General features: G+C 44.2%; 1 protein-coding gene across 2 annotated transcripts in view; it reads left to right on the top strand.

The window, feature by feature from the left end:
* Window positions 1-27,879, top strand: part of LOC137380004 (metabotropic glutamate receptor 7-like) — an 888,173-nt gene that overhangs the window by 825,480 nt on the left and 34,814 nt on the right. For both annotated transcript variants that reach the window (XM_068051473.1, XM_068051472.1), the window contains exon 9: window positions 3,769-4,015. In XM_068051473.1, coding sequence (XP_067907574.1) covers window positions 3,769-4,015 — 247 coding nt within the window. The remainder of the gene's footprint in view (window positions 1-3,768; window positions 4,016-27,879) is intronic.

Raw genomic sequence — 27,879 nt, 5'->3', positions numbered from 1 at the left:
AGGAATCTGGAAGTGAGAAGACCTGCATAGTGGTTATGTCACTGTTCTAGGAATCTATTCTGAGAGACAGGATACACTGTCACTTAGAAAGGCACAGGTTAATCAAGGATAGTCAGCATGGATTTGTTAAGGGAAGATCTTGTGTGACCAACTTGATCATATTTTTTGAAGAAGTAACAAGGAAGATAGATGAGGGTAGTACAGTTGAGGTGGTCTTTTTAACAAGGCTTTTGACAAGGTCACACATGGCAGACTGGTTAAAAAAATAAAATCCCATGGGATCCAGGAAAATGCAGCAAGGTGGGTACAAAATTGGCTCAGTGGCAGAAAACAAAGGGTAATTGTTGACAGCTGTTTTAGCGACTGGAGAGCTGTTTCCAGTGGTGTTCCGCAGGGCTCAGTACTGGGTCCCCTGCTTTTTGTGGTATATATTAATGAATTGGACGTAAATGTAGGGAGCATGATCAAGAAGTTTGCGGTTGACACAAAGATTGGCCGTGCAGTAGATAACAAGGAGGATAACTGGAGGCTTCAGAAACATATTGATGGTCTGGGCAGAAAAGTGGCAAATGGAATTCAACTTGGAGAAGTGTGAGTTGATGCATTTGGGGAGGTCAAACAAGGCAAAGAAATACACAGTTAATAGGAAAATAGTGAGAAGTGTAGAGGAAGTAAAGGTCCTTGGAGTGAATGTCCACCGATCCCTGAAGGTAGCAGGCCAGGTCAAAAAGCTGGTTAAGAAGGCATAAGGAATCCTTTCATTTATTAGCCGATGTATAAAGTACAAGAGCAGGGAGGTTATGCTGGAACTGTACAACTGATTGGTTAGGCCACAACTTGAGTACTGTGTGTAGTTCTAGTCACCTGATTACAGAAAGGATGTAATTGCACTAGAGAGTGTACAGAGGAGATTTACGAGGATGTTGCCAGGACTGGAAAAATGCAGCTATGAGAAAGATTGGATAAGCTGGGGTTGTTCTCCTTGGAACTGAGAAGGCTGAGGGACAATCTGATTGAAATGTAAAAAATTTTGAGGGGCCTGGATAGAGTGGAGGTGAAGGGTCTATTCACCTTAACAGAGAGGTCAGTGATGAGGGGGCATAGATTTAAAGTGATTGGTAGAAAAATTAGAGGGGAGATGAGGAAAAACTTTTTCTTCCAGATGGTGGTGACGGTCTGGAACTCACTGCCTGAAAAGGTAGTTGAGGCAGAGACCCTCAACTCATTCAAAAGGAGTCTGGATATGCACTTCAAGTGCCGTAAGCTGCAGACCGAATGCTGGAAGGTGGGATTAGAATAGGTGGATCATTTTTCGGTCAGCACAGACATGATGGGCCAAGTGGTCTCTTTCTGTGCCTTAAATTTTCTATGATTCTAATTCAGAGATCTGGGTTAATCATCTAATGAAATGAGTTCAAATCCCACCATGGCAGCTGGGAAATTTTGACTCAATAAATGAAATAATTCTGGCATAAAAAGCTAGTATGAGTGATGGTCACCATGAAACAACTTGGTTGTAGTGAAAGTCCAACTACTGCAGTAGAATCGTGGAATGGTTACAACACAGAAGGAGGCCATTTGGTCCTTTGTGTCTGTGCTGGCTCTCTGCAAGAGCAAGTCAGCTAGCCCCACTCCCCTTCCCCTTCCCATAATCCTGATTTTTTTTTCTCTTCAGTGCTCATCCAATTCCCTTTTGAAAGCCATGATTGAATCTACCTCTATCACACTCTCAGGCAGTGCAATCCAACCCCTAACCACTTGCTACATAATGAAGTTTCTCCTCATATTGCCATTGATCTCATTGCCGATCACCTTAAATCAGTGACCTTTGGTTCTCGACCCTGTCCTTTAGGGAAGGAAATCAGCTGTCCTTTCCCAGTCTGGCCTGTATGTGATTCCAATGTGACAATAATATGGTTGATTTTTAACTCTTGTCTGCAATGGCCTAGTGAGCCACTCAGTTGTAGTCAAGAAGATGGCTCACCACCACTTTCTCAGGGGTAATTGGGGATGGGCAATCAATGCTGGCCTTGCTAGTGATGCCCACATCCTATGAATGATTTTTTTAAAAAAGGAAAGAGTAAGAATATTAAAAATGGAGATAAGTTAGGACTTCTGCCTATTTTTCTCTGTTACTGAGTTACTGTGGAATGGGAACATTCAAGGCAGCTGAAAAGGAATTGACATTTCTCCCAGTATTTGAATGGATCAGTATGTTCATTGTGATAAACAAGCAATCAGGGAGAGGTGATTGAAATATCTAGGCTTCATATGCAATTGGTTCAGTGTTTCTCAGGTAAAGGTGACCAACCAGAAATCAAGAGCGGTCACTACAGACACAGTTTTTATTAGAATGCGTTTGCTCTGAAACAAGTGATTCAATTTACCTCCATGCCGAAAACAAATAAGTCAGTGATTTGAAAAACCCCAAACAGTTTGAGCCTATTTGAGTGAATTCTCCATAGGATATAGTTTAAGTTAATTCAAAGTCTTCATATGTAGCCATTCACTTAAAAAAGGGGGCTATACATGGACTTGGCACAAGTTGCCAGTTTTAGATCCTCTGCACATATTTATTAAAATAACTTGTATTTATCTGGCATTTTATCATGTCTGTCAGAAATGTCTTAGAGTACTTCGCATAAAATGAATTACTTTAAACTGCAATGACAATTGATGTGTAAGCAAATGCAGCAGCCCTTTTTGTGCACAGTAAGATACCACAAACAGCAGTGAGATTAATGGCCAGTTAATCTTTTCTGGTGGTGTTGGTTGAGGAACAATTTTACTGAGACATCAGGAGAATTCTTTGTTTTTCTTTGAACATTACCAAGAAATAGTTAACATCCATCTGAACCCCCCAAACAGGCAGATGGGACCTCATCATTATTAGTATCATTATTGACATGAAAAAAAGTATTTTTATGCAACAATTAGTTAGAAATTGGAATGTTCTGCCTGATAGGGTAATGGTTACAGAAGCAAAAGTAGCATTCAAAAAGAAATTGGATAAATACTTGAAGGAGAAAAAAATGCAGTGATGCGGGGAAAGAGCAAGGGAGAATGTCTAACTGAATTGCTCTTTGAAAAAGCTGGCACAGACTCAATGGGCCGAATAACCACCTTCTGTGCTGTGTACTATGATTTTACGTCATGCCAAGGAACATTGCTAACTCCATTAAGGCCGACATTGGCTGCTGTGGGCCACCACAGAAGTTGGTTTTTAGAGACAATCTAATGGTGGATTCATCAATCTGTTTTGCATGGTGCATTTCTCAATGTCTTGGCACTATGTTAATGGTGATTTCGTTTCCTGCAGAATGATCTACTTGGACTTCTTGACATGAAAGTGGAAAGGAAAGATTTTACTGAGATGTATATGGGTGATATATGTAGACCAGAAATTAATACAAGACTGGTGCACAAAACATACCACTGTGGATAATCACAGTAGCTATATTATCAATTTTGAGTAAAGTAAAATGTCACAACACTATTTTTACATGCAAATCTGACTACCCGGATATGATTTCAAAATGAAATATTGCATATGTGTTGCTCCAGATTAGTGCATAGTGAGTACAAGATTTCTATTCCCTAACCTTTACAAACATTTGGGCTTTATAATCATGCTAATGTCCAAGTTGATGTGAAATATGGGAGATACCTGATGGCAAACTTAGTAATTTTCCATGCTCATCATTGGCTTTGAAGAGCCAAATATTGATGCAACAATCTTTATATAATCCTCATTGTTTTCTTTTCCAGATGTACATACAGACCACTACCCTAACTATATCCATGAACCTAAGTGCTTCTGTGGCTCTGGGGATGCTATACATGCCGAAGGTTTACATCATAATTTTCCACCCAGAGCAGAACGTCCAGAAGAGAAAGCGCAGCTTCAAGGCAGTGGTAACCGCAGCAACAATGTCTTCACGACTATCCCACAAATCCTCAGACCGGCCTAACGGTGAAGCCAAAACAGAGCTGTGTGAAAATGTAGATCCGAATAGTAAGTAAATGAGATGTAGGCACAACTTCATTGTTTATTGTGGTCTGTCTCTAAAGAGCTGACCAGCGGCTAAACCTAATATATTCAATAAGATACCCATTTACAAGCGTACTGAGTAAACAGTGAAAGGACTTCTCTCTTAAAATGGTAACTTACTATAGTTAGATGCATGTTACTGTTCTGAGTACTGCTCTAAATTGATGACTCAGTTAGAATCCATAGCTCATAGCATGTTGGCTGATGTGTTTTAAAGGTGTAGTGCATGTTTCCTCATGATCCTTGTGCTACAATTCTAAATTCTTTGAGATGCAATTAGCCAGGCAGCCATCATAGCTCCAACAGTAAAAGCTGGTGTAATGTGATTAGAGAGGTAAGTATTGCCAAACTATTTATTTTCATATTAACACCAAAATAAGTACTGCCAGAGGCTATTCCTATCAATAATTTAAGCCTAGGTGGCTATGTTTGGACACACTCAACAAACTTGAGAAACATACATGTCTTCTTAAAAGTCTGCCAGTGGGTCAGAAACCTATGGCAACCAAACAATAACTGTCTCTTTTCAAATTACTAGTGCCACACTGGAAATCATTTTGTTTGTATATTTCTCTCAGGCTTAATTGCTAACCAATACATTTTATTATGTCATTGTTTTTGCCGTGTTAAGCGAGAAGTGAGATTAAATTCCTGCGCAGATAACCTTTCTTTTACAAGGGAAAGAGTATTGTACGTTGAGTTGAAGAACATGGGTAAAGAGATGCATTTATATAAAATGGGAGCAAAATAAATAAATAAGAACAGCTTGATAAAAAAGTGATGGAGCAGTGAATGATGAAAGCAATATCCTTTTATGAAGAACTGAAATGGACAGAACCTAGAATACAAAAAGATAATGGAAAATAATTTAAAATATCAGGAAGCTCATAGAATGAAATTACTGATGTCTCATTCAAGGACCCTAACCAAAGAAAACTGACGTTTTCTCCATTCAGTATTGTCAATTCCTGAGTGAGTGTGCACAAATTTGAGTTTGCCATCAATAATTTCTTGGATTCAATGGTGTCAGTCATTTCCTTAAGCAGTCTGAATGCTTTACTTTGATGGGAGTTGATTCACACTGCCCTATATCTACTTGTACAGGAGCATAACCCAGGGATGTAATGATAGCATCCCTTTGTGATCTGAACCAGATATTTGTGTCTTTCCCATCTGCATTTGTCCAATCTCAGAACCATGACTGAGAAAACACTTGATGAGATGAGATTTGATGTGAATTGATTCTTATTTCCCATCAGGTGAACATTTGCAATCAGTATCACTTACTTCCATCAATACAATTTGTCTTTTCATAATATAATAATGAAAGCACTATGCTATCCCACTTTGGTGGATGGTCTGTTTCAGTTAAGGTTCATTTTCAAACACGTCTCTCTCCCATATTCCATCTTTCACATGGCTCTTTGCTGCCTAACTGTCTGTAGCTTTCACAGTTCTTTTGTAAGTCTGATTGTAGTGTTAGCTTAGTCCAACCACCCTTTTCCCTTACAGCAAAGTCTAACAAAACTTCTGAGTTCAAGTGGATGCATCGGCAATGAGTGTATATGATCACTAGACTGTCGACCATCTTTCATTGTCTTGAGCACAATGATTTGGATGTGGTGTCTGAAACCCAGTTTAAAACTGCCAGTCCTGTTGTCCTGTGAATTCAACTCCTTGAGGGGGCTACACTTTGCACAATATTAGTATTTTTATGAGATATATTACAGCCATGATGTTGTAACTTGAGCTTCAAAAACATGAGTCTCTATAATGCCTTTGTACATTAGTCGATGTCCTGTGGTATTGTTGTCTTTGAGTGGAGTTAGACGGCATAGAATAATTGGATCAGATCATGCAGCCAAAATACATACACTCTGGGCTGGATTTTTAAAACAGTTTGGAGTCCAGATCAGGTGCGCAATTTAGCCCCACTGGCCTGCGTGCTGGTTCGTCACCACAATCCCAACCCTGAGACAGTTTCAATGAGGGTGGTTCAGGGTCAGATCAGCTCCCTGCCAGGAAGTGGCGTGCAATCAATTGAGGTCAATTATTGGTAATTATGGTGCCTAATAAGGCTCCTTTCCCACTGTCAGACAAACCCCCACCTGCCAAGACTGAGGCACACATTATTTTGCCACATGAACATTAAAACATAAAATTGCAAGCCTCTGACTGGAAAAACATTTGCATAGTAACATACAGTGTTGGATCAAGGGACAAAAGACCATGTCCTGCCACATTCAACCAACAATGGACTTTTGATTACCAGACGTTGAAGGTGGGGGAGCTAGCATTCCAGGTTGACTGCTAAGAGCAGAATCCACAAACACAGAAGAAGTGGTCAGACCAGTTTTATTCACATGACTGACTGACTGTTAGAGTTTTTTTGAATTTGAACTTCCAACAGGGAATTTGAAATAAGAAAGCTCCTGGTTTGAGAGCATCTCTCTCCTGTCTGCTCTCATCTCGCTGTCACCAGTTTTGGAAACCATTGAAGACACGAGAACCTCAAAGCGAGAAAAATCTCCTACATTGAACAAGGTTTAAGAAGAATACGGGGCCCCAACGAAAAGTAAGCTGCTTACAATCAAAGACCCTACGGTGAGCTGGATCGCAGCACAATAAACAAGAAACTCTTCTGTAATTGCCTCAAAGCTCTCCATTTGATTTTTTTCTCCTCTTTTCTGTCCCCATTTGCATGTGTGTATTGTGTGTACATGCTAGCGTGGGCGTGTCATATATCCAAAGGCGTTAACCATATTAGAGTTTAAGTTAAGGTTTAATAAATTTCACTTTTCTCCTTTAAATCGAAGAAAGCCTGTTTATGCTCATTTCTTTGCCTTATAATTGGAAAGCTGTGAACAAGGATTCACAAAGGGGAGCTCAAAACACATTTTGTTAAAAATAAACCCTGTTACAATAAAACCAGGTGAAGACAATAACAGACCCCGAGACAGCTTTCTCACCTGGTCGTAACACCGCGCTGTTTGAAATTGCCTGTTGGCAGTGTGGGCAGCTCACATCGATCTGAATCACATCCAGGCTCAGGGCAGGAGTTTGGGGGGTGGAGTGGGGGGGTGATGGATTATGTGAGGGACCAACCACCCCGCGCCCATACCCCTCACCCCGGACCTATAATAGCCACTGCATCACAGCTGCGGCCCATGGCCATGCCCTGGAGGGGTTGCCTCCAGGATCATGGTCAGGCAACTGTGGCTTTTTAAAACATAAAAATAAATGTATCTTTGCTTGTTCATCACAGTCTCCAATTTCAGATCAACAGCTCCCATTTGGCAGGTGGAGCTGCCGAAAACTGAGCGCTGGAGCCTCTCCCTTTGGTTCTCCAGCGTTGGGATCCCGCCCACCATCCCTGATTGGACAGTGAGCCTGCTCCCTGGTCTTTAATTGGCTGAAGATTTGAACATTCCCATGGACGTGTGGGGTTGAGACATGGACCTCGCCCCCATTTCTGGTTCCCGGCTCCTGATTGAAAATCCAGCCCTCTGCTCTTATTTTGTAAATTTAGATTTTCTATTATTTATTGTTAAATAACAAAATGTATGGCAACTTGAAAAGTGGAGAAGTAAAGCTGACTGGTGCATTTCAGCTTCTCTGCAGTACAAATGGAGGAGCTGGTAGATATAAAACTGAAGTACTACATCACTGCCACTTGTGGGAGGATGTAAGTACAGTGTAACAAACTAATATAGACAGGTTGCATTGAAAATGTGGGCATGGGCATTTATGATGAAAGTGCCTTCCCCTTTAATTATGCTATTGAGAGCTTTTTTGTATTGCATATGATTAAACTATGCACCTGGAAGGGGAAATTTAATTTTTAGAACCAGAATATTAAAGGTAAGATCATAGAGTAACACCACAGCATAGTGACTGTCCCCTTAAATACATGATAGGCACAAAACCTATGCGCTGATAGGGTTGTCAACCTTCCAGGATAATCCTGGAGTCTCCAGGGATTAAAGATTTACCTCCTGGACAGTGTTGTGAGCAACTCAGGAGGCCACACACAGGGGAATGAAATGCGATTTGAAGAAAAACGACGCATTTCATTACAGAGTTTGAGAGAAATATAAGATACAGAAAGAAAACCAAGCATTTCTCTCATTCATTTCAATTCATTCACCAATCTTGAATCTCATTAAAAATGGTCTGTTCTGGGTGCCAAGGCTCCTTTAATTCCCCCCTTTTTTTCTCAGGAGAGTTAGTAGGGGGCAGGTCTATCCTGAACTCTGAGTCATGCAAAGACTTTTGACTTCAGGGGATGGGTGGTTCCCTTTTCCTCTGTCTTTGATACTCTCCCCTTTGTTCTCTGGGACACTCCTACCTGCAGGTATTTGTGCAAACTTAACTGCATTCTCCTGTGACACTTTGACTAGGTGAGGCATCACCCTCATTGTTTCTCTGCCCCCTAGAGGTTTCTCTTTGTCTCTGCAGGTTCCTGTAAATGCTGTTAGCAACTTTAGTGGGGTGCTTCTGGAGTCTGTATTCACATAAGAGGATGTGGGGTCTAACTATTCAAATTTTTTGTGGTTGATTGACCAGACAGTAGGGGTTTTCATCCGGGATTTTTCCCGAACTTCCTTTAGCCTGCCCTTTTGGTCACTTTTTCCCCTTCTCTTTCTAAACTTTTGCCAGCTAATTGTCTGCCTGTCCCCTTTTGTTCACGGTGGGGGTCCCTTACAGTTCACCAGCTCTCTGCAGGAGGGTCCTCCTAACACCGGTACAGGGCTTAGTTTCACTGTAGGTTGGAGTTTCCCCTCAACCTGGCACATGTGCCAACTCCTGCCGTACTCCACCACATCTTTGTGGAGTCTTGGCCAGTCAAACTGCTGTCTTATGCGGGCTTTGGTCTTTCATATACTGGCATGTACAGCCACTGTAGGCTCTTGGGGCCCTTCTTGATACTTCCCCCGGTACCTCTGTGGCACCACTAACTGGTGAACTACTGTCCACTCCTTGCCCTCAGATCTGTGAGGAGAACTCCATTTCCTTTCAGTACCTAATTCTTTAAATAGTAGTAGTCAGGGACTCACTCTGCTTCACTTTCAGACTGGGCAGCCTGTGCTAACTCTTGCGATACTGGGTCGGCTCTCTGAGCCTCACCTAGGGAAACTCCATTTAATTAATTCCCTGGGTCTCCTAACTTTCAAAAGAAAGTCTTGGACAGGCAGTGTCAATGCAGTTGCCTCTGGGGGAGCTGGTTTGATCAGGGCCTGACCCACTACACATTCCGGGGCTCTGCAGGGGACTGTCTCCTGACACTGCCCTGTCTCTCTGACCTCCTGCGGTCTTTCTTTCACTACTGGGGGGGCAAACATCTTCACCCCTGCCAGATCATTACCTAGGAGCAGGTCAACCCCGTCCACAGGCAAACTAGGGACAATCCCAGTGGTTACCAGTCCTGAAACTAGGTCGCACTCCAGGTGCACCCGGTGTACAGGTACAGACATACACTGCCCTCCAATACCATTCACCACCATTTTGGTGTTCACTGTACTCTCTGGGGGGAAGGTCAGGCCTTTTCCCAGTAAAAAGCATCTGGTGGCCCCTGCGTCCCTGAGAATCACTATGGGTTGATTTGCCACACTTGAGGGATAAGGGGTTACTTTCCCTTCAAATACAAAATTCGGATAACCTTCAGGAATCCAATTAACTTTTCCATTGGTGTCTGTCTGCTTTGTGCCTTTACCTGTCGTAGTGCTGCTATGCAGTGCTACCCGAGTGGCTGCAGCACGGCTGGTGAAAGGTGACTGACTTTCATGGTGGAGACTGCAACTGGCTTTGCAGGAAGGTCCAGCTTTGGACTGTACCATCTCAGCAAAGGGAGCAGCCATCTGGGCTGTCTGGCTGACAGGCAACAGCAAGAACACTGGTGGAGTAGCAGTGGTGGGGGCATTAATACTGTCATCCTGAGAGGACAGCAGGTTTGTGCTGCACAGTGACCCTGGCACAGCCCTGAGCTGGCACCTCAGCATTCCTAGTAATGTGTTGGAGCACAGATTACTGGACTGCTGTGATACCCTGCAAGTGCCTTTGAACACTGGTATCTGCAGCCATGATGGCAGCAATCTGAGAGTGCATGACAGCCAACTGTGCTTGCATGACTTCAGTTTGAGCTTCCATTGTAGCACTCAGATGTTAGTGGCTTCTGCTTGTCTTGCAATGGAAGCTGAGAGATCAGCCATTGTGGTTGGGTCCACCTATGTGGTAATAGAGTCACCACTTGCAGGCTGGAAATGATGGGCTCCAAGCTCTACACAAAGTCATGTGCAAGGTTGGTGCTGAACTCATCCTGCTCTTTTTCAGTGACCACAGGCTTTCTGGCAGGCTGCCAATGCACCAGACATTTTTATGCGCATACCCATCAGTCTTTTTCCCTGTGCTGCCTCATCAAAGTCCTCATCTGAGTCCTTTACAGCAGAACTCATATGGGACCTTGCCCTCTGATTTGCTGGCACCTGGGCTACCCTTTCCCCCTGCCTTAGCTGCAGGCCATGCGTTCCCGGTGTCTCGCCTTGAGCCGATTCCACCTCTAAGTCACTCTCTAAAGTACAGTGTCAGTATCTAAGCTGGTGGCTGCAAGTGTGAGAGTGAGTGATGGTATTTCTTCTTCTTCAGTCTCCTCCTTTTCCATATCTTGCTCCTGCACCACTGCCTGGCCAGATGGTACTTCTTGTGATTCTGAAAGGAGGAAGGGGCAAGGGTAAGGTTGTGGTGAAGGGAAGGAGGGAAAGTAAGAGGTGCATGCTTACACCATCTGCAGCTTGTAAATCAGAAGAGATTATGGGACGAGGAGGAGGTGGGATGAGAGGAGGATTAGATATGAACATATTATCACCGTCGATGGTTTCAGCCCCGCCATTGGCTACGACCTCAGTGATGGCTGCTTCAGTGATGGCAAGCACCATCTCCTCCATCAGTGTGAGGACATGAAGATGTGCCTGTCCCACATTAGTTCGGTGCTGCAACCTGTGTTTGTGCATTGCCTTGCCCTGCAAGGGAGAGGGATGTATGTCAGTGAGTGTGGTGCAATGCGTTTGGGTGATGCAATTTCATGGTAGAATAGCTGGAGGTTTGTGCAAGCTGTGAGATGTGGGTCTGAGGCTTGCAGCAGTGCTAAGTGTATCATGATGAGATGAAGCTTTGAACATGTGGTCTGAGTCGTAATTGCGAGAGATTGTTGGTCGGTCAGTGAAGGGAATGTGAGACTAGTGGCATATGGCATTTGCAGATACATTCACTGACCGTGATCGCTCATTAGAGGTCATTGAACTTCTTGTGGCACTATATCCAGGACTACACTGCTGACATTGGTACAATGTAAGGCTACTTGATCCCACTGCCTTTGCAGTGTCTGTCTGGAGAGCCTCCTGGTCCACTTTGTATAGAGGATTTCTCTCCTCACACCTCCAATGCTACATCAGAGGACCTGGAAGCATGCACTGTGCCCTGTTGTGCCATTCTTGTGTCTTAGCCAGGTCAAACTCACTTCCAGAATGATTTCGAGCACCAGCACCAGTGAAAATTTATCTCCCCTTTAAGAGTGCAGGCTTTAAATAGTGCAGGCTGGCTTGAACTCTTGCTATCTTCTCACAATTTTGTGCCCCCTGCTCAGGCCTGCTCAGGTTGCATACTGAAATCATATAAATGAGCAGCCCTGAACAAAGTTTGCACTCTGCCTGCATTGGAAGCAACAGGCACGGGTTAATCGCACATTGCAAGCCCTGCACCTGTTTTTGCAACTTAATTTGAATTTTGGGGCTTATAAGTATCATAGCACCCTTTGAAGGAGCAGTGGAGGTTCTCCCAGTCTTAGTCAATATTTCCCTTAAAGCACTGCACCAAAAACAGATTTATTGGTTATTCACCTTATTACTGCTTGTGAAACCTCGTTTTATACAAAATGCTTGCCTCATTTGCCTACATAGCAATGGTGACTGTACTTTTAAAACAGTAATTCATAGTGCTTACAGTATTTTGGGGCATCCTTAGATCTTTGATAACATGCTATATACATTTAAGGCTTTCATTCCTTTCTGTTTTTTATCCATCTTTACTGTTGTCTTTTTTAAGTCACCAAAACTGGCTGCTCTGCTACCCTTGCCACAGACACTTTATAAACAATAGTGTGTTTTTATTTTTTATAACATTGCTGCCATACAATGTGACGTTATTTTATAAGCTAATTTTCCCCTTTCTCTACCTTTTTAAAAGTATAACCATCATTTTATATACTATTTATTTCTCTCACACTATTCGGCATTTCCCAATGTTAAATGTCATTTGCGATGCATCTGATGAATAGATTGATCTCTGTAGATTCCTGTGAACTATACTTATCTCTTTGAAACACTTCATTTTTCTAAACTATAGATATTTTATTTACATGATGATGGCTTCCAATAAACATAAGAAGAAACGGTCCCATTGGTGACTGCTGGAGGCCTGTTGATTCCTACAGGCCATTTGAGGTTACAGTCTTCTCTTGATTCAAGTTTTTGAGCACTACGTTCCCACTTTGCTCAAGTGCTTAATTTGAATTATTGGATCATTTTTTTAGTGCTAAAACACCTTTGAGTTATCAAGAATAGGCTGTCACGCCATTGATAACTAGTCTTGAACTATCATCCACTTTCTATTCAAATTGTCACTCGCTCTTTGATTGTAAAGAGTTCCATTGTGTTCATGAGACAGTGCTCAATGATTTCATCAGATGCTTTCTGAACGTTGAGATATAATATATCAGCTGTGTTACTATCAACCACTAATTCAAGTACATCTTCAAAGAACACCAATGTCCTTTTCTCATTATGTCCTGCCTTTAATGACTACATGTTGGCTTTTATTTCTAGTTTTTACTGTCACAAGGTGAATCTGAGTTGTCTCCTCTGTAATAAATGCCAGTATTTTTTTTTTGCTCAGTACCAGATGTCAAGTTATCAGATCTGTGATTGTAAGACTGCAGTATTTTGGATAGAGCTGCTGAACTGGAAGCTGTGTTTAATCAAACTCAGCCAGAAACATTGCATATTGCCATAATGACACTGACCAATGACACTAGGTAAATTATCTTCTGATATCCAAAAACTGTGCATCCAGGTAACTAAAAATTAGGAGAGAAACTTCCTGTCATCCATAAAAATCAAGTTGGAATTAATTAAAAAGAAAATCGTATGTTATTTATACGGTGAGCTCTAACAAATCAAGACTAACTTAATATCTGTTAATCGCTCTTGATGCAGAGCCTGCTTTTAACTGGGTGAAGTAGCCCTACTTGTCAATACTTCAATTTAATTGTTTGGGAATAAACATATTCATTTCATTATCTTCACATTTTGCACACTTGGTTCCCTCTGCTACTTCCTGCAAGCTAAGCTATATTCTCTCTGCTAACTTCCCCCACAATGTGGTATCACACAGGTTTGCTCTTTTTCTCTTGGTACACCCCTTGGTACATCTGCGTGAGCTCATTTGGCTGTATAGTTTGTTGCAATTCATAGACTATGGGCAGAATTTTATGAAGCCATTTGGAATGGGATTGAAGGCATTGGGGTCTGGAGAATAATGACAGATGCGCCCACTTGGCAATCCGACATCGTGACAATAGTTTCAGATTTAGTCAGCAGCGAGAAAGCTCCAAGTGGCATCGCCGCCCTGATGCGACGGGACTGCCATTACAATTGCTGAATAGGCCGTTGTTATACATTAGCATGCAGTTGATCTCGATTCAATGGAGTGCTTGGAATCACATACCTTCGGATCCCTGGTCGTTGAAAGTTGGCAGCACTGAGGAAAGGCCATGATGAGAAGGCAGCCATGGTGAGCACTGGATACGGGAAAATGGAGGAGCGAAGGCCATTGTCAGCCTGCAGTGCTGTGAACTCTGCATGGGTGGGCTTGTTTTCGGGTGACAGTACTGGGTGGACTTGCTCTTGGGTGAGAGGACCGGGTGGGCTTGGTCTCAGGTGACAGAACCAAGTGGGCTTGGTCTCAGATGGCAGTACCAGGTGGGCTTGGTCTCGGGTGGCAGTACTGCTTGATCTCAGGTGTGAGGGTTGGGTGGCCATACTACTGGATGAGTACTGAGGTTGCCAACCTCTCGATGAAGGAAGCCATGTGCTCACATGCCTGATACATGGTAACACTCATGGCACAGATGGACTCTTCATAACTGCGAATGGCCTCTGGCAACTGTGCCAGATGTTGCCTTACCTCTCTCTGCAACTCCAGCATGCCCTGTGCTGTCAAAACCAGAGGCTTGTCATCAGTCTCTGCACTGGTGGAAGGTGCGGGAGAGTCATGTGACAGCGCATCCTCTGACTGATGCTCTTCCTCAGAGGTTGATGGCAGCCCCACTGCAGCTGGAGCCTCGCGCAGGTAATGACCTGCATGAGAGTACACAAAACATCTGTGCCTTCGGCTGCGCAGATCTTGTCATGCCAACCATGCGTGATGTGGATCTCCAGAAGTGTAGTGAATGTCAAATGAAGAAAGTCATTACATCCTGTACGGAGACTCCAGTCTCATCATCCACTATGGAGTGGCCACCCTGGGCCCCCACTAGCTCCAGTGCCTCCTTCTCAGCCATGAAAAGTACTGTTCGCAGCCAGATATCGGCTATTCTTCCACCAGTCCACGAGGTCTCCCTGGTGTTATTGCCCCGTTTGTCCTGCAAATGGAAAGAAGGACGTAATAAAACTTGGCAGGCAGAGCAAGTGAACAATTCTTCCAGTGGCAGCCTCTCATTCCCTAATGGGGTTTCCTACATGGCTCCTCTCCATGTCCACTCTCGGGAGGTAATGGGACTGAGCTGTGAAAGAAAGTGGTCTGCCACAAAGATGCATCCTTGCATCTGTCAGGATGTGGGGATGCCTAGCCCCTTTTCCAGTGCCTTTGTTGTGACTCCCTCCGCATGTCACTCTGCCTCCCGCATACCACATGAAAGCCCCACAGAGGACAGAGGTATGGAGCACTCACCTTGGCACAACAAAGTACATCATTGACTCTCTTCCTAAACTGGATTCAGTTGCTCAGTTGCGTGGGGTGACCCCAAAGCTACTGACCTCCTCCATGACCTCCATGAGGTTTGCTTGGTCAGGCAGGAGGATCACTTCTTGCCATCTCTTGGAAAGAGGACCAGGGAGGTATTGCTGAACCATGGGGCCACCCGCTGTCTTCCATTTGACATGTTCCCTGTTGGCTTCCAGAGAGCCCCTGGCCTTTTGCAGCCTTGGTCAGCAGGACAGTAGCACAGGGACTCTGGGCAGGAGGGTCAGCAGTACAGGGACTCCAGGCAGGGGGGAGGGTCTTCAGGAGAGCAGCACAGGGACTTCGGGCAGGGAGGTCAGCAGTACAGCAGCACAGCAACTCCAGGCAGGAGGGTCAGCAGGACAGCAGTACAGGGACTCCGGGAAGGGGGGAGGGTCAGCAGTACAGCAGCACAGGGACTCCGGGCGGGGGTGGGGGGGGGGTGGGGGGGATGGTGGCAGGCGGTCAGCAGTACAGCAACTCCAGGCAGGAGGGTCAGCAGCACAAGGACTATGGGCAAGAGGGTCAGCAGCACAGGGACTCCGGGCATGAGGGTCAGAAGGACAGCAGTACAGGGACTCCGGGCAGGAGGGTCAGCAGTACAACAGTACATGGACTCCGGGCAGAAGGGTTAGCAGTACAACAGTACAGGGACTCCGGGCAGGAGGGTCAGTAATACAACAGTACGGGGACTCCGGGCAGGAGGGTCAGTAATACAACAGTACAGGGATTCCGGGCAGGAGGGTCAGAAGGACAGCAGTACAGGGACTCCGGGCAGGAGGGTCAGTAATACAACAGTACAGGGATTCCGGGCAGGAGGGTCAGAAGGACAGCAGTACAGGGACTCCAGGCAGGAGGGTCAGCAGGACAGCAGTACAGGGACTCCAGGCAAGAGGATCAGCAGGACAGCAGTACAGGGACTCCAGGCAGGAGGGTCAGCAGTACAGGGACTCCGGGCAGGAGGCTCAGCAAGACAGCAGTACAGGGACTCCGGGCAGGAGGGTCAGCAGGACAGCAGTACTGGGACCAGGCAGGAGGGTCAGCAGTACAGGTACTCTGGGCAGGATGGTCAGCAGGACAGCAGTACAGGGACTCTGGGCAGGGCGGTCAGCAGTACAACAGTACAGGGACTCCAGGCAGGAGGGTCAGCAAGACAGCAGTACAGAGACTCCAGGCAAGAGGGTCAGCAGGACAGCAGCACAGGGACTCCAGGCAGGAGGGACAGCAGTACAGGGACTCCGGGCAGGAGGATCAGCGGGACAGCAGTACTGGGACTCTGGGCAGGAGGGTCAGCAGGACAGCAGCACAGGGACTCCAGGCAGGAGGGTCAGCAAGACAGCAGTACAGGGACTCTGGGCAGGAGGGTCAGCAGGACAGCAGCACAGGGACTCCAGGCAGGAGGGTCAGCAGGACAGCAGCACAGGCACTCCAGGCAGGAGGGTCAGCAGGACAGCAGTACAGGGACTTCGGGCAGGAGGGTCAGCAGTACAGCAGTACAGGGACTCTGGGCAGGAGGGTCAGCAGGACAGCAGCACAGGGACTCCAGGTAGGAGGGTCAGCTGGGCAGCAGTACAGGGACTCCAGGCAGGAGGGTCAGCAGGACAGCAGTACAGGGACTCCGGGCAGGAGGGTCAGCAGGACAGCAGTACAGGGACTCCGGGCAGGAGGGTCAGCAGTACAGGGACTCCAGGCAGGAGGGTCAGCAGGACAGCAGTACAGGGACTCCAGGCAGGAGGGTCAGCAGGACAGCAGTACAGGGACTCCAGGCAGGAGGATCAGCAGGACAGCAGTACAGGGACTCCGGGCAGGAGGGTCAGCAGGACAGCAGTACAGGGACTCCGGGCAGGAGGGTCAGCAGGACAGCAGTACAGGGACTCTGGGCAGGAGGGTCAGCAGGACAGCAGTACAGGGACTCCAGGCAGGAGGGTCAGCAGGACAGCAGTACAGGGACTCCAGGCAGGAGGGTCAGCAGGACAGCAGTACAGGGACTCCGGGCAGGAGGGTCAGCAGGACAGCAGTACAGGGACTCCAGGCAGGAGGGTCAGCAGGACAGCAGTACAGGGACTCCGGGCAGGAGGGTCAGCAGGACAGCAGCACAGGCACTCCAGGCAGGAGGGTCAGCAGGACAGCAGTATAGGGACTCCAGGTAGGAGGGTCAGCAGCAAGGTCAAACTGTGAAGCAGAAGTTTAAGCAGGACTGGCATCGCTTTAAATATGGTGCCAGTACCTGCGTTCTTCTCTGCTGACGACGCCATCGGCACCTCGTCTCCCGTCAGCTTCCTCCAATTGGGACAGGCCCGCGCCTCCGGCTTCAAAATAGTCTGGCCGTCACTAATGGTGGTCGGCCGGCCACACATGTCATGAGCGGTGATGGCACCCACTTCAGGGTCCTGCGACGGGGTCACTAAATTCAGCCCTATGTATCATTTCCTCATCCATGGATTCAATGCGGTTTGTTTGATATAACAAAGCAGATGCATTTAATTCCTTGAAATTGAATGCAATGCATGTCTCTGATCTCCATATTTCTTGCATATTCCTGGTCAAAGTGGCAATCAACAGTCTCCATTCATGAAAACTTATAAAAATATCCACCTAACACAAATACAGTCTTGAATTTCTACTCAAATAATCGCATAAAGGATCCACCTATTCTTCACTCATTTACTGTTCAGGTGTTGGAAAACAATTGCTTAGATTCTTCTTGTTGTCTGCAACTCCTGTTATCTTCTTACACTTCCTTGCAGTCATTTTAGTCATCTCCAATTGACTTTGACATGACTCCTGGTCCTCCTTGTACATTTGGAAAAATAATTCTGGTTCCTGTCAACATCAGAATTGACCTTATTTGGCCATTGCATTCCTTTATTTGATTTATTTTCCTTTTCTTTTCCAAGTCTCCAAAGTAGGTTTAAAATGTTTTGTTTCTCTATTATTTTGTTTCTTTATTCCTGCTTCCTTTCTAATTCTCTTCACCACTCTACTCATGTTCAAAGCATGCTCCTCTAAATTTGTGCACCTCTTTAATATTTTTGGTCTTTTCTTTTGTTACAACATCTCCAGAGCACAAATGATTATTCCTAACTAAGATATTCCTTATGCCTAAATATTTGTTTAGAGATACAGCATGGAAACAGGCCCTTCGGCCCACTGAGTCTGTGCTGACCGATGTTGCATATCAGCCATCCTGCTCAGCTCGACACTTTGCCATATATCTTAGCACCAAACCAACTATTACATTCGGTACTGTGAAAAGGTAAAATATCAGATTCGGTCATTGAGAATGAGGAACTCATAGGGTTACAGACAAAACTTTGGGTGTGCGACTAAGCTTGAGGGCTTTTTCAAAGAGCCAGCACAGGCACAAAGGGCCGAATGGCCTCCTTCTGTGCTGTAAGTTTCTCTAATTCTATGAATACTTAAAATATCCCAGATCCATTCTCATTAAAATGAAGGGCCTTATTTCATATATTAGTTTAACATGAGGCTGCAAGATTTTCACTCTCCAATTAGTGACTGAATCATGAATAACTAAATCTGTCAACCCTTTCTGTCAGACATACGTTTTACTGTTTCCATAAAACTAATTTTGTTAGCCCTGATATATTTAATCTGATCTGACTAGTATCTCATGTTTTTCCTCACAATCTTTTATATCATAATTTCTCTAACCTATCATCACTCATTCTTCTGTTGTGAAACTTAAAATGAACTGGACCGCGTCGAAGATTCTTCCTGAATTATATTAAGCTATTTTCACTGTTTCATTTTCATTAGCCTCATTAGTCCTGTTAGACTATGCTATTCATATTGGTCGGAGGATGCAATAATTCACTCAATAGATATCTCCATGAACAGTCCACTCTTTGATTAACTTGCTAAGAGGTAGACTTCGGAGACAGAGAAAGGGAATTTCTCATCCTCCTCCTTTCTCTTCTCCACCATCTGCCATCATGCTCATGGTGAGACTGGGTAAACAAATTCTGTAAGTAAAAGTAGAGCATGGATTTAATTAGGATTTTGCTTGTCACTCCTTGTCAACTGTGTCAAATATTGATATTTATTGGGTAGAAGAATCGCCTTGGCAATTCTGGTTGATATCAGGTAGTAACATCACACAGAATGAGGGAAAATTCTGACCTACGGCCAACTTATTGTTCCAAATGCAATTTCTTTATGCCTCTGCTAATTACCACTGCTGGCAACACCTGCTCCATCTACCCCAAATGGTGGCCACAGGGACTGATAAGGGTGGGCATATAGGGCCTGGGTCTCTGCAAGATTTCCCTTCTGCCCACCCCATCAGTTCTTGGGGCCTCCATGTTGATGGATTACAGTCGCTCCTGGGAAGCGATGGTTAAAAACATTGAGGTACCATCCCCTCCCCTTCCTGTGGTGACTGGGCCTTGCAGCATCCTTCTCTCCCCTCTGTTGTCCAAAAACACTTGCCTGCTTATCAGCTGAGGCCTTCAGTGGGAGACTTTATCCCATCTTTGGGATACTTTTCTTCCTTTTTAGGTTCCATGTCACACCTTAGATACTGCAGCGTCATCTCTGCTGCAGCACTGCCAGGAGTTTACGCCCTTGAACTGGCAGGTTCCCTCTTGCCAGCAAGACTCTCGCCAGTTGCCCGCTGTGCATGTGGTCAAATCCAGAGCTAGAGAAATGGCTTGGAGTTGGAGCTGATCCAGAGGAGCAGGTGGAAGTCCCATCCACCTAAAAAGAAGAATCCTGGCATCGAGGTGGAAGTGTGTATTTGAAGAGGTTTTCAATTAGTATTCCCTGCTGTTTTATAAATAGACAGTGTTTGTTTAAACATCAAGCATCTTCTCCCTGTTTTTAGATGGCTCCAGTGGCATCATTGATGCCAAGCCACTTGCCTTGTTTGCTATGGGACCAGACAACCAATCCAGAGCTGGACAATCCTAGGAAAACACTGTGAACTTTATTGCAGTCATACGACTGCCAAAGTTGTCTAAAGCTACAAGCGGCTTAACGACAATCTCAAATGCGTGGGCTCACAGCCTGCAGAAATGCAAGACTGGGGAAAGGGTGTAGGCTCTGACCACGATCGGGAGGGTGCTGGCCAGCGCAAGGTGGTTCAATGCTTCCTTGTCAGTCTTGTATGAGAGCTCCTGTCCCTCTTTTCCTAGAAGACACATAGTCAGGAGAGTTGGCGCATTAAAAAAATGTTACAAATATTTTCACTAATTTATTTTTTCATTAAAGTGTGTGTGCCTGTGTGTTAAGGAGGAGGGAAGAGAGGGGGTAGTTCTAATGTAACACACCTGTATACTTTCCTCTCCTTTAACGTCTCCACACTTCATTGGAGTGAACCATGGATGCATGCTTGCCTGATGGGTCTTCAAATTACATTGACAAAAGCAATGAGCCAGTACCCCCAAATATAGTTAATCTGCTGTAGCAAATAAGCAATACTAACTGACAATTTCTTCAAATGCGGAGTCAGACTCTACGGCCCCAATTTTAACTGCTGCTGCCTGGTGGAAACCAGGGTGGATGGGCAGTTAAAATGCGGTCAGTCACTGACCCCTCTGATTCTGCTGCCTTCCCACCTTGTTTTTTTGAGTTCGTTACCTGATACCAAGCTCATGCGCACACTTACTGCTCTCTCGCTCTGTAAAAATTGAGGTCCAAGTACTTGAATTGCAGGTGAAATATGCACCAAAGACATACATTTTTTCTATTTACTGAGAGTGCAGGTGATCAATTGCATCAACTTCCTGTACAAAATACAGATGCAATTTGATGTTGTAATTTGTTTGAGGTGACAGCCCATTCAATACAGATCAATTTTATTTGCCTTTGTGATGACAAAATAATTAAAAAATATTACACGTTGAAAATCAAGAATAATCATATTGGACAAATGATGAATGGAAATAGAGTTAAAATCATTTCTTTCATTGGCCTTTTCTGTCGGTGCAATGAATGGGAGTGCTTTTCACCATCATTCCTTTGATGAGAACTCTCTGCTCACTTTTGCTTCGGACAAATGGGATGATATTGTAGAAATGTTAAATAAAAATATCACCAGTTTTGTTTGCTCCCTGTTATTGGGTACAGTCCGTTAGTCCCATGCCCAATCAAATGTCAGTCTTGATGGTAAGTCTCAGCTGGCTGCTTGGTCATGGAGGGAATCCCAGCCAGGCCAAGCCCTGTTCTCACACACACATGCACACTTTCTGGGAGGAATCATTGCAGAGTAATCATGATCAGGAACCATGTTTCGTTTTCAAACCCAGGTTTGGGTGACGACCTGACGTTTCCCAGCTGGAATCTGTGAACTCAGCACTGCGGGTCAAATCTGGCACCATCTGATCTGCATGCCTCTGTTCCACACCAAGTTAGTGCTTACTAACTTAGTTTGACTGGAGAACTTGCACCAGTATCACTAAATCTTGGTCAGAGTCCATGCTCAAATGGATATGTTTGCGTGCGCGAGTCAAAGGGTGATCAATGAAGTTGCCTTCCTTTTATTTTAAGCCGGTTAAAAAATATAAAGCTTAAAAAGGGCATTCATTTTTGCATTTTCAATTAACCTACTCATCAAAACCTTTTTCATTAGCCCTAATGACGCAGTTAAAGACACTGTTCATCATTCACCCATTCATTCAGAATTACAAATTATACAACAGATACGATACTGTTCAAAGCAGGAGTATTGTTCTCTCCTGCCCATTTCCCTCCCGCTTTCCTCGTAGATCGCCAGTAATGAAGACATGGCAATGAACAGCCAATCACATAGTCTGGATGTAACCATTTCCCAGTCCAGGTGCAGACAATAGTTTGCCATTTAGAGCAACCCAACAAGCAATGGAGGACATCAAACTTGCTTGTTTGTAATACCATTTAAAATTGGCGCATCCCATATAAAATCCCCCTCCTTCATCACCCTCATCCAATGTGGAATTTCTGGTGTGAAAGCAATGAAGCTGGTGTTGAGGAGCTTGCTTTACACAGGAATTAGGAGCCTCAATTATGTGAGTTGCCTCTAACTGAAAACCTGAAAAGATGCATTGCACCCTACATTCAAAGTATGTGAGCACAAATACCTTGACTAGAGCTGTAGGAAACAGTTACAAAAATTTACATTCAAAATGCATCCAAAAACAGGGTGAAAAACTGACATAAGCTTCAAAATAAAAAATCTAATTGGACCATCTCAATGATGGTGTTTGCCACCCTATAGCATTTGCAATCATTTTGTTTCATCAATGTAAATGCTATTGATTAGTACACGTCTCCTAGCAAATGTTGTAACAGACAAGAAAGCCTGTCCATGTTTCTATGTATTACTGTACTTTTTATGCATTTTTTTCTGAAGTTAATAATATTAGTGTTGAGGAATGGTGAAGTTTGATTTTGGGCCCATCAGAAGGGAACCTCCTCCGCACTAATTGTAATCATTTTTGCAACTCATACCAGCTCTGAGATTGCTAGCTACATAGGTGTCATCTGTGGCTCAATTGGTAGCACTCTTACCTCTGAATCAGACTGTTGTGGGTCAGAAGGTCCACTCCAGGGACTTTAGCACAAAATCTAGGCTGGCACTCCAGTGTAGTAGTAAGGGAGTGCCGTCTTTCTGATGAGATGTTAAACCAAGTCCTCATATGCCAAAGCAAGTATCATACCTCTAGACCAACAAGTCAGTACAAGGGAGTCAAGGGTTAGTGGGGGCAGACAGGAAAGTGGAGTTGAGACCATAACCAGATCAGCCATGATCTTATCGAATGGCAGAGCAGGCTCTAAGGGCCGAATGGCCTACTCCTACTCTTAAGTCCAATGTTCCTATATCCCCTTTTAGATGGATGTGAAAGCTCATATGGCCCAATGTTGAAGAAGAGTAGGGGAATTTTACCCCATGTCATGGTCAATGTTTATGTCTCAACAAACATCACTAAAACAGATTATCTGGTCATTATCACATTGCTGTTTGTGGGATCTTGCGGTGCACAAATTGGCTTTCATGTTTTCTATATTACAACAGTGACTGCACTTCAAAAAGCGCTTCATTGGTTGTAACATTCTTTGGAACATCTTGAGATCCTGAAAGGTGCTGATAAGTCTTTCTTTCTTATCTTTGAGTTAGGGGTAGTTTTATGCTGTGGGCCTATGCTCACTAGGAATGGAATTGAAACTACTCATGTTCATTTCGCCTCTGAATCCAATAGCCACCAAATAGAGTTTCCCTTATCTGACTGGATCGGATTTGAAACTTGGCCCCAGAAATGAAAAACTATAGGACCAACACATGACACCAGCTAATCCCTTGTCAAACATTACATTCCTAAAAAACCTGAAACTGCCCAAAAGAAACACGATAATTATAATGCGTAGTAATTGTTTTAAGGGCTAGCGAGTCTCCATTGTAGGAGGACTTTTCTGAACAAAATAAAATTGAATATTTTGTCTCAAATGTAACTTTGTCAGACAAGCTTTTGCATTAAATCTACTGGTGCATTTCCCTGTGGCATTAACAGAGTAAGTTGGTAGGTACGGTAGGATGTTTTCTGAGGTGCCATGACAGCTCAATTTGCTAGTAACCAGTCAAAAGATATTTGGCTGTTGGAGCATGTGTCAAATCAGGACGAGTCAATTGCTGTGAAGTCTTTTTACACCGTAATGCGCAGAAGTTACAACACAGGTCAAGGCTATTCAGCCCAACCAGTTTGTGTTGGTGTTTATCCTCCACAAGTGCAGTAGTCCTAATCTCACGTGCCTGCTCTGTTCTCGTATCACCCTTACTCCCACTTGTCATCACCCACCTATCTAACCAATTCCTTAAAGTTGGCATGGTCTCTGCTTCGATCACTAACTCTGGCAGTGCATTCCACAGCCTCTCAACCCTCTATGTGGGGAAAAGAAAGTATCTCCTTTCCATCCTAAATCTCTTACACCTAGACTTGGTTCTGCCAGGGCCACTCAGCTCCTGACCTCATTACAGCCTTGGTTCAAACATGGACAAAAGAGCTGAACTCGTGAGGTGAGAGTGACTGCCCTTGACATCAAGGCAGCATTTGACCGAGTATGGCATCAATGAGTCCTAGCAAAACTGAGGTCAATGGGAATCAGGGAGAAAACTCTCCGCTGGCTGGAGTCATACCTAGCACAAAGGAAGATGGTTGTGTTTGTTGGAGGTCAATCATCCGAGCTCCAGGACATCGCTGCAGGAGTACCTCAGGGTAGTGTCCTAGGACCAACCATCTTCAGCTGCTTCATCAATGACCTTCCTTCAATCATAAGATCAGAAGTGGGGATGTTCGCTGATGATTGCACAATGTTCAGCACCATTCGCGACTCCTCAGATACTGAAGCAGTCTGCATAGAAATGCAGCAAGACCTGGACAATATCCAGGCTTGGGCTGATAAGTGGCAAGTAACATTCGCGCCACACAAGTGCTAGGCAATGACCATCTCCAACAAGAGAGAATCTAACCATCTCCCCTTGACATTCAACGGCATTACCATCGCTGAATCCCCCACTATCAACATCCTAGGGGCTACCATTGACCGAAAACTGAACTGGAGTAGCCATATAAATACCGTGGCTACAAGAGCAGGTCAGAGGCTAGGAATCCTGAGGCGAGTAACTCACCTCCTGACTCCCCAAAGCCTGTCCACAATCTACAAGGCACAAGTCAGGAGTGTGATGGAATACTCTCCACTTGCCTGGATGGGTACAGCTCCAACAACACTCAAGAAGCTCGACACCATCCAGGACAAAGCAGCCCGCTTAATTGGCACCCCATCTACAAACATTCACTCCCTCCACCACCGACGCACAGTGGCAGCAGTGTGTACCATCTACAAGATGCACTGCAGCAATGCACCAAGGCTCCTTAGACAGCACCTTCCAAACCCGCGACCTCTACCAACTAGAAGGACAAGGGCAGCAAATACATGGGAACACCACCACCTGCAAGTTCCCCTCCAAGTCACACACCATCCTGACTTGGAACTATATCGCCGTTCCTTCACTGTCGCTGGGTCAAAATCCTGGAACTCCCTTCCTAACAGCACTGTGGGTGTACCTACCCCACATGGACTGCAGCGGTTCAAGAAGGCAGCTCACCACCACCTTCTCAAGGGCAATTAGGGATGGGCAATAAATGCTGGCCTGGCCAGCGATGTCCACATCCCGTGAATGAATTAAAAAAACTTATATTATTCATTATTCATTATACACCCTGGTTTTTATTGACTCTGTTCCATCCTTTCATAATTTTTAAAGCCTTTATCAAATCACACTCTGTTCTCTTCTGTTCTAATGAAGACTACTCCGATATGCACCAAGCAGAAAAGTATGGCAATTTTGCATTGCACTACACATACACTTAAATTGTGAAACATGCCATGTGCAAGATTTGTATTATCAATAAGTACAACAGTTAATCACCATTATTTCTTTGATAATTTTGGCCAGTGTCCATTGCTGCCCAAATGTCCTAAGATGAGACTGCCCTATGGTAATTTCATCTTATTGTAACATTCAGTACTTATTCTTGTAAAGCCTCCTATCCAAGTAGTCTGATTTTATCATCTGGAGACATGTGATGTGAGTCTGGCTTTGAGTTTAGTTTGGTTATTTGTCCCAGTCCACTCCATGTAATGAAATCGCAGCATGATACCATTCACCTGAATCTTCCTTGGAATGTGAACATTCTGCATTGCTATTCTGCTTTGTCCCGAAGAAATCAAATATTTTTTCTATCAGTTAATATTCAGAACAACATCCTGCCTTTTCCTGCAGTAAAGTAGAAATATTAACATTTTCAAAATAAAAATTCAGTGCTTCTTTGGTCTTGTGTGACATTTTTTCATGTGAAGCACCTTGGCCTACAGTACAGTGTACAGCAGATCCACTTTACTTTTGGATAGAGGATAAAGTGAAGTGTGCCGGGGGGGAGCTAACAAATGATGTAACAGCACACCCAAGTGGTTGACTTCTCCCACTTGTCACTGAGGTTGTGTCCTGGGATGAAAAGGGTTGATTGACAGAAATGTTTTATTGAATTTTTCCCTCCAACTCCTTCCCTGCCTTTCCCATACAAGATTAAAACATTCTCCTCACAGTGTGCCTTCCTGTAAGTTTCTAGATTGTTTTCACACACATGCATGCTGCAATTTGAAAGACTAATCTTTTCCTTTATAGGCACAGGCTTCCATCTCCTCTGTTATACTGGGATAGAATTTTTCATGTGCTATGATCGTTTTGTACTCTGTGGTGGAATGACAGAAACCCTCTTTTACCCAGGCCCATACAATTTTCACATTCTGCAAAAAGAAGGGGTTGAACTAAGTAAGGCTTTAATCAAATATAATTCAGGACCTAGCTGTGTACATATTGCAACATTTCCCATTGCACTGAGAGGATAGAAAAGAGCAGTGCTTTACTGTGCTCCCTGGGGGGACACACTCTACTTAGAAAGGTGGTATATTTCTTTGTGAAAGATCTCGAAACTCAAATCACTGGTTTCATTTTACTTGAAGTCCAAACGGCACTTTTCAGTCAAAAGATCAAATAGCTACTTTCCCAATGATTAAACTGCCAGCAAGGGTTTTGATGTGACAGGAACAGTTTGTTTCGCTAGAAATAAAGGGGGAGAAATTTATTCATGGTGCTGCACAGACTTTCCTCAATTCACCAGGTCAGGCTGCACCGTGGTCTGCTACCTGCGAGGCTTCCCTCAATAATATCATTGAAGAACGCCATGTGGACCACACATACTTGTGGTGTTGCCTGCCCTGGTAAATTTAGGTTCGTCTGTGTAGCACCATGAGAAGTGACATTACACAAACAAATTTCTTCCCCAAAGAATTTTGTTTAATCACCCATTGGAAGCACTAGATTCCTTCAAAAATTATTCTTAATAACGAAATGGCAGAGACATTAAACACTTTGTATCTGTCTTCGTGGTAAAAGGCACAAAAAAATTCCAGAAATATTGGGGAACCAGGGGACTAGTGAGAATGAGGAACTTATAGTAATTCGTATTAGTAAAGGAATAGTACGGGAAAAATTATTGGGATGAAATTCTCCTGGACTTGCTGGCCTCCATCCAAGGGTTTTAAAAGAGGTGGCCACAGAGATAGTGGAGGCATTGGTTTTAACCTTTCAGAATTCCCTAGATTTTAGAATGGTCCCCACAGATTGGAAGGTGACAAACTATTCAAGAAAGGAGGGACAGAGAAAGCAGGGAACTATAGACCAGCCTGTCATCAGTAGTAGGGAAAATGCTAGAATCTATTAAGGATATAGTTAGAGGGCACGTAGAAAATCATAATATGATTGGGCAGTGTTAACACAGATTTATGAAAGGTAAATCATGTTTGACAAATCTGTTAGAGTTTTTTTTTAAATTGTAAATCGCAGTGTTGATAAGGGGGAACCAGTAGATGTAGTGTATTTGGATTTTCAAAAATAATTCAATAAGATGCCACATACGAGTTTATTAGACAAAATTAGGGCTCATGGGATTGAGGTAATATATTAACATGGATTGAGGATTAGTTAATTGATAGCAAACAGAGTAGGAATGAATGAGATATTTTCGTGTTGGTAGGCTATAACTAGCCAGGTGCCACAAGGATCAGTGCTTGAGCTTCAGCTATTTGCAATCTATATCAATGATTAAGATAAGAGGGCCAAATGCAATGTATTCACGTTTGTTGTCGATGCAGAGGAGGGAAAGTAAACTGTGAGGAGGATGAAAAGAGGCTGGACAGGAATAGTGATAATGTGGCAGATGGAA

The sequence above is a fragment of the Heterodontus francisci genome, chromosome 19 (assembly GCF_036365525.1).
Source record: "Heterodontus francisci isolate sHetFra1 chromosome 19, sHetFra1.hap1, whole genome shotgun sequence".
Classification (NCBI taxonomy): Eukaryota; Metazoa; Chordata; class Chondrichthyes; order Heterodontiformes; family Heterodontidae; genus Heterodontus; species Heterodontus francisci.
This window is presented reverse-complemented; position numbering and strand designations above follow the sequence as displayed.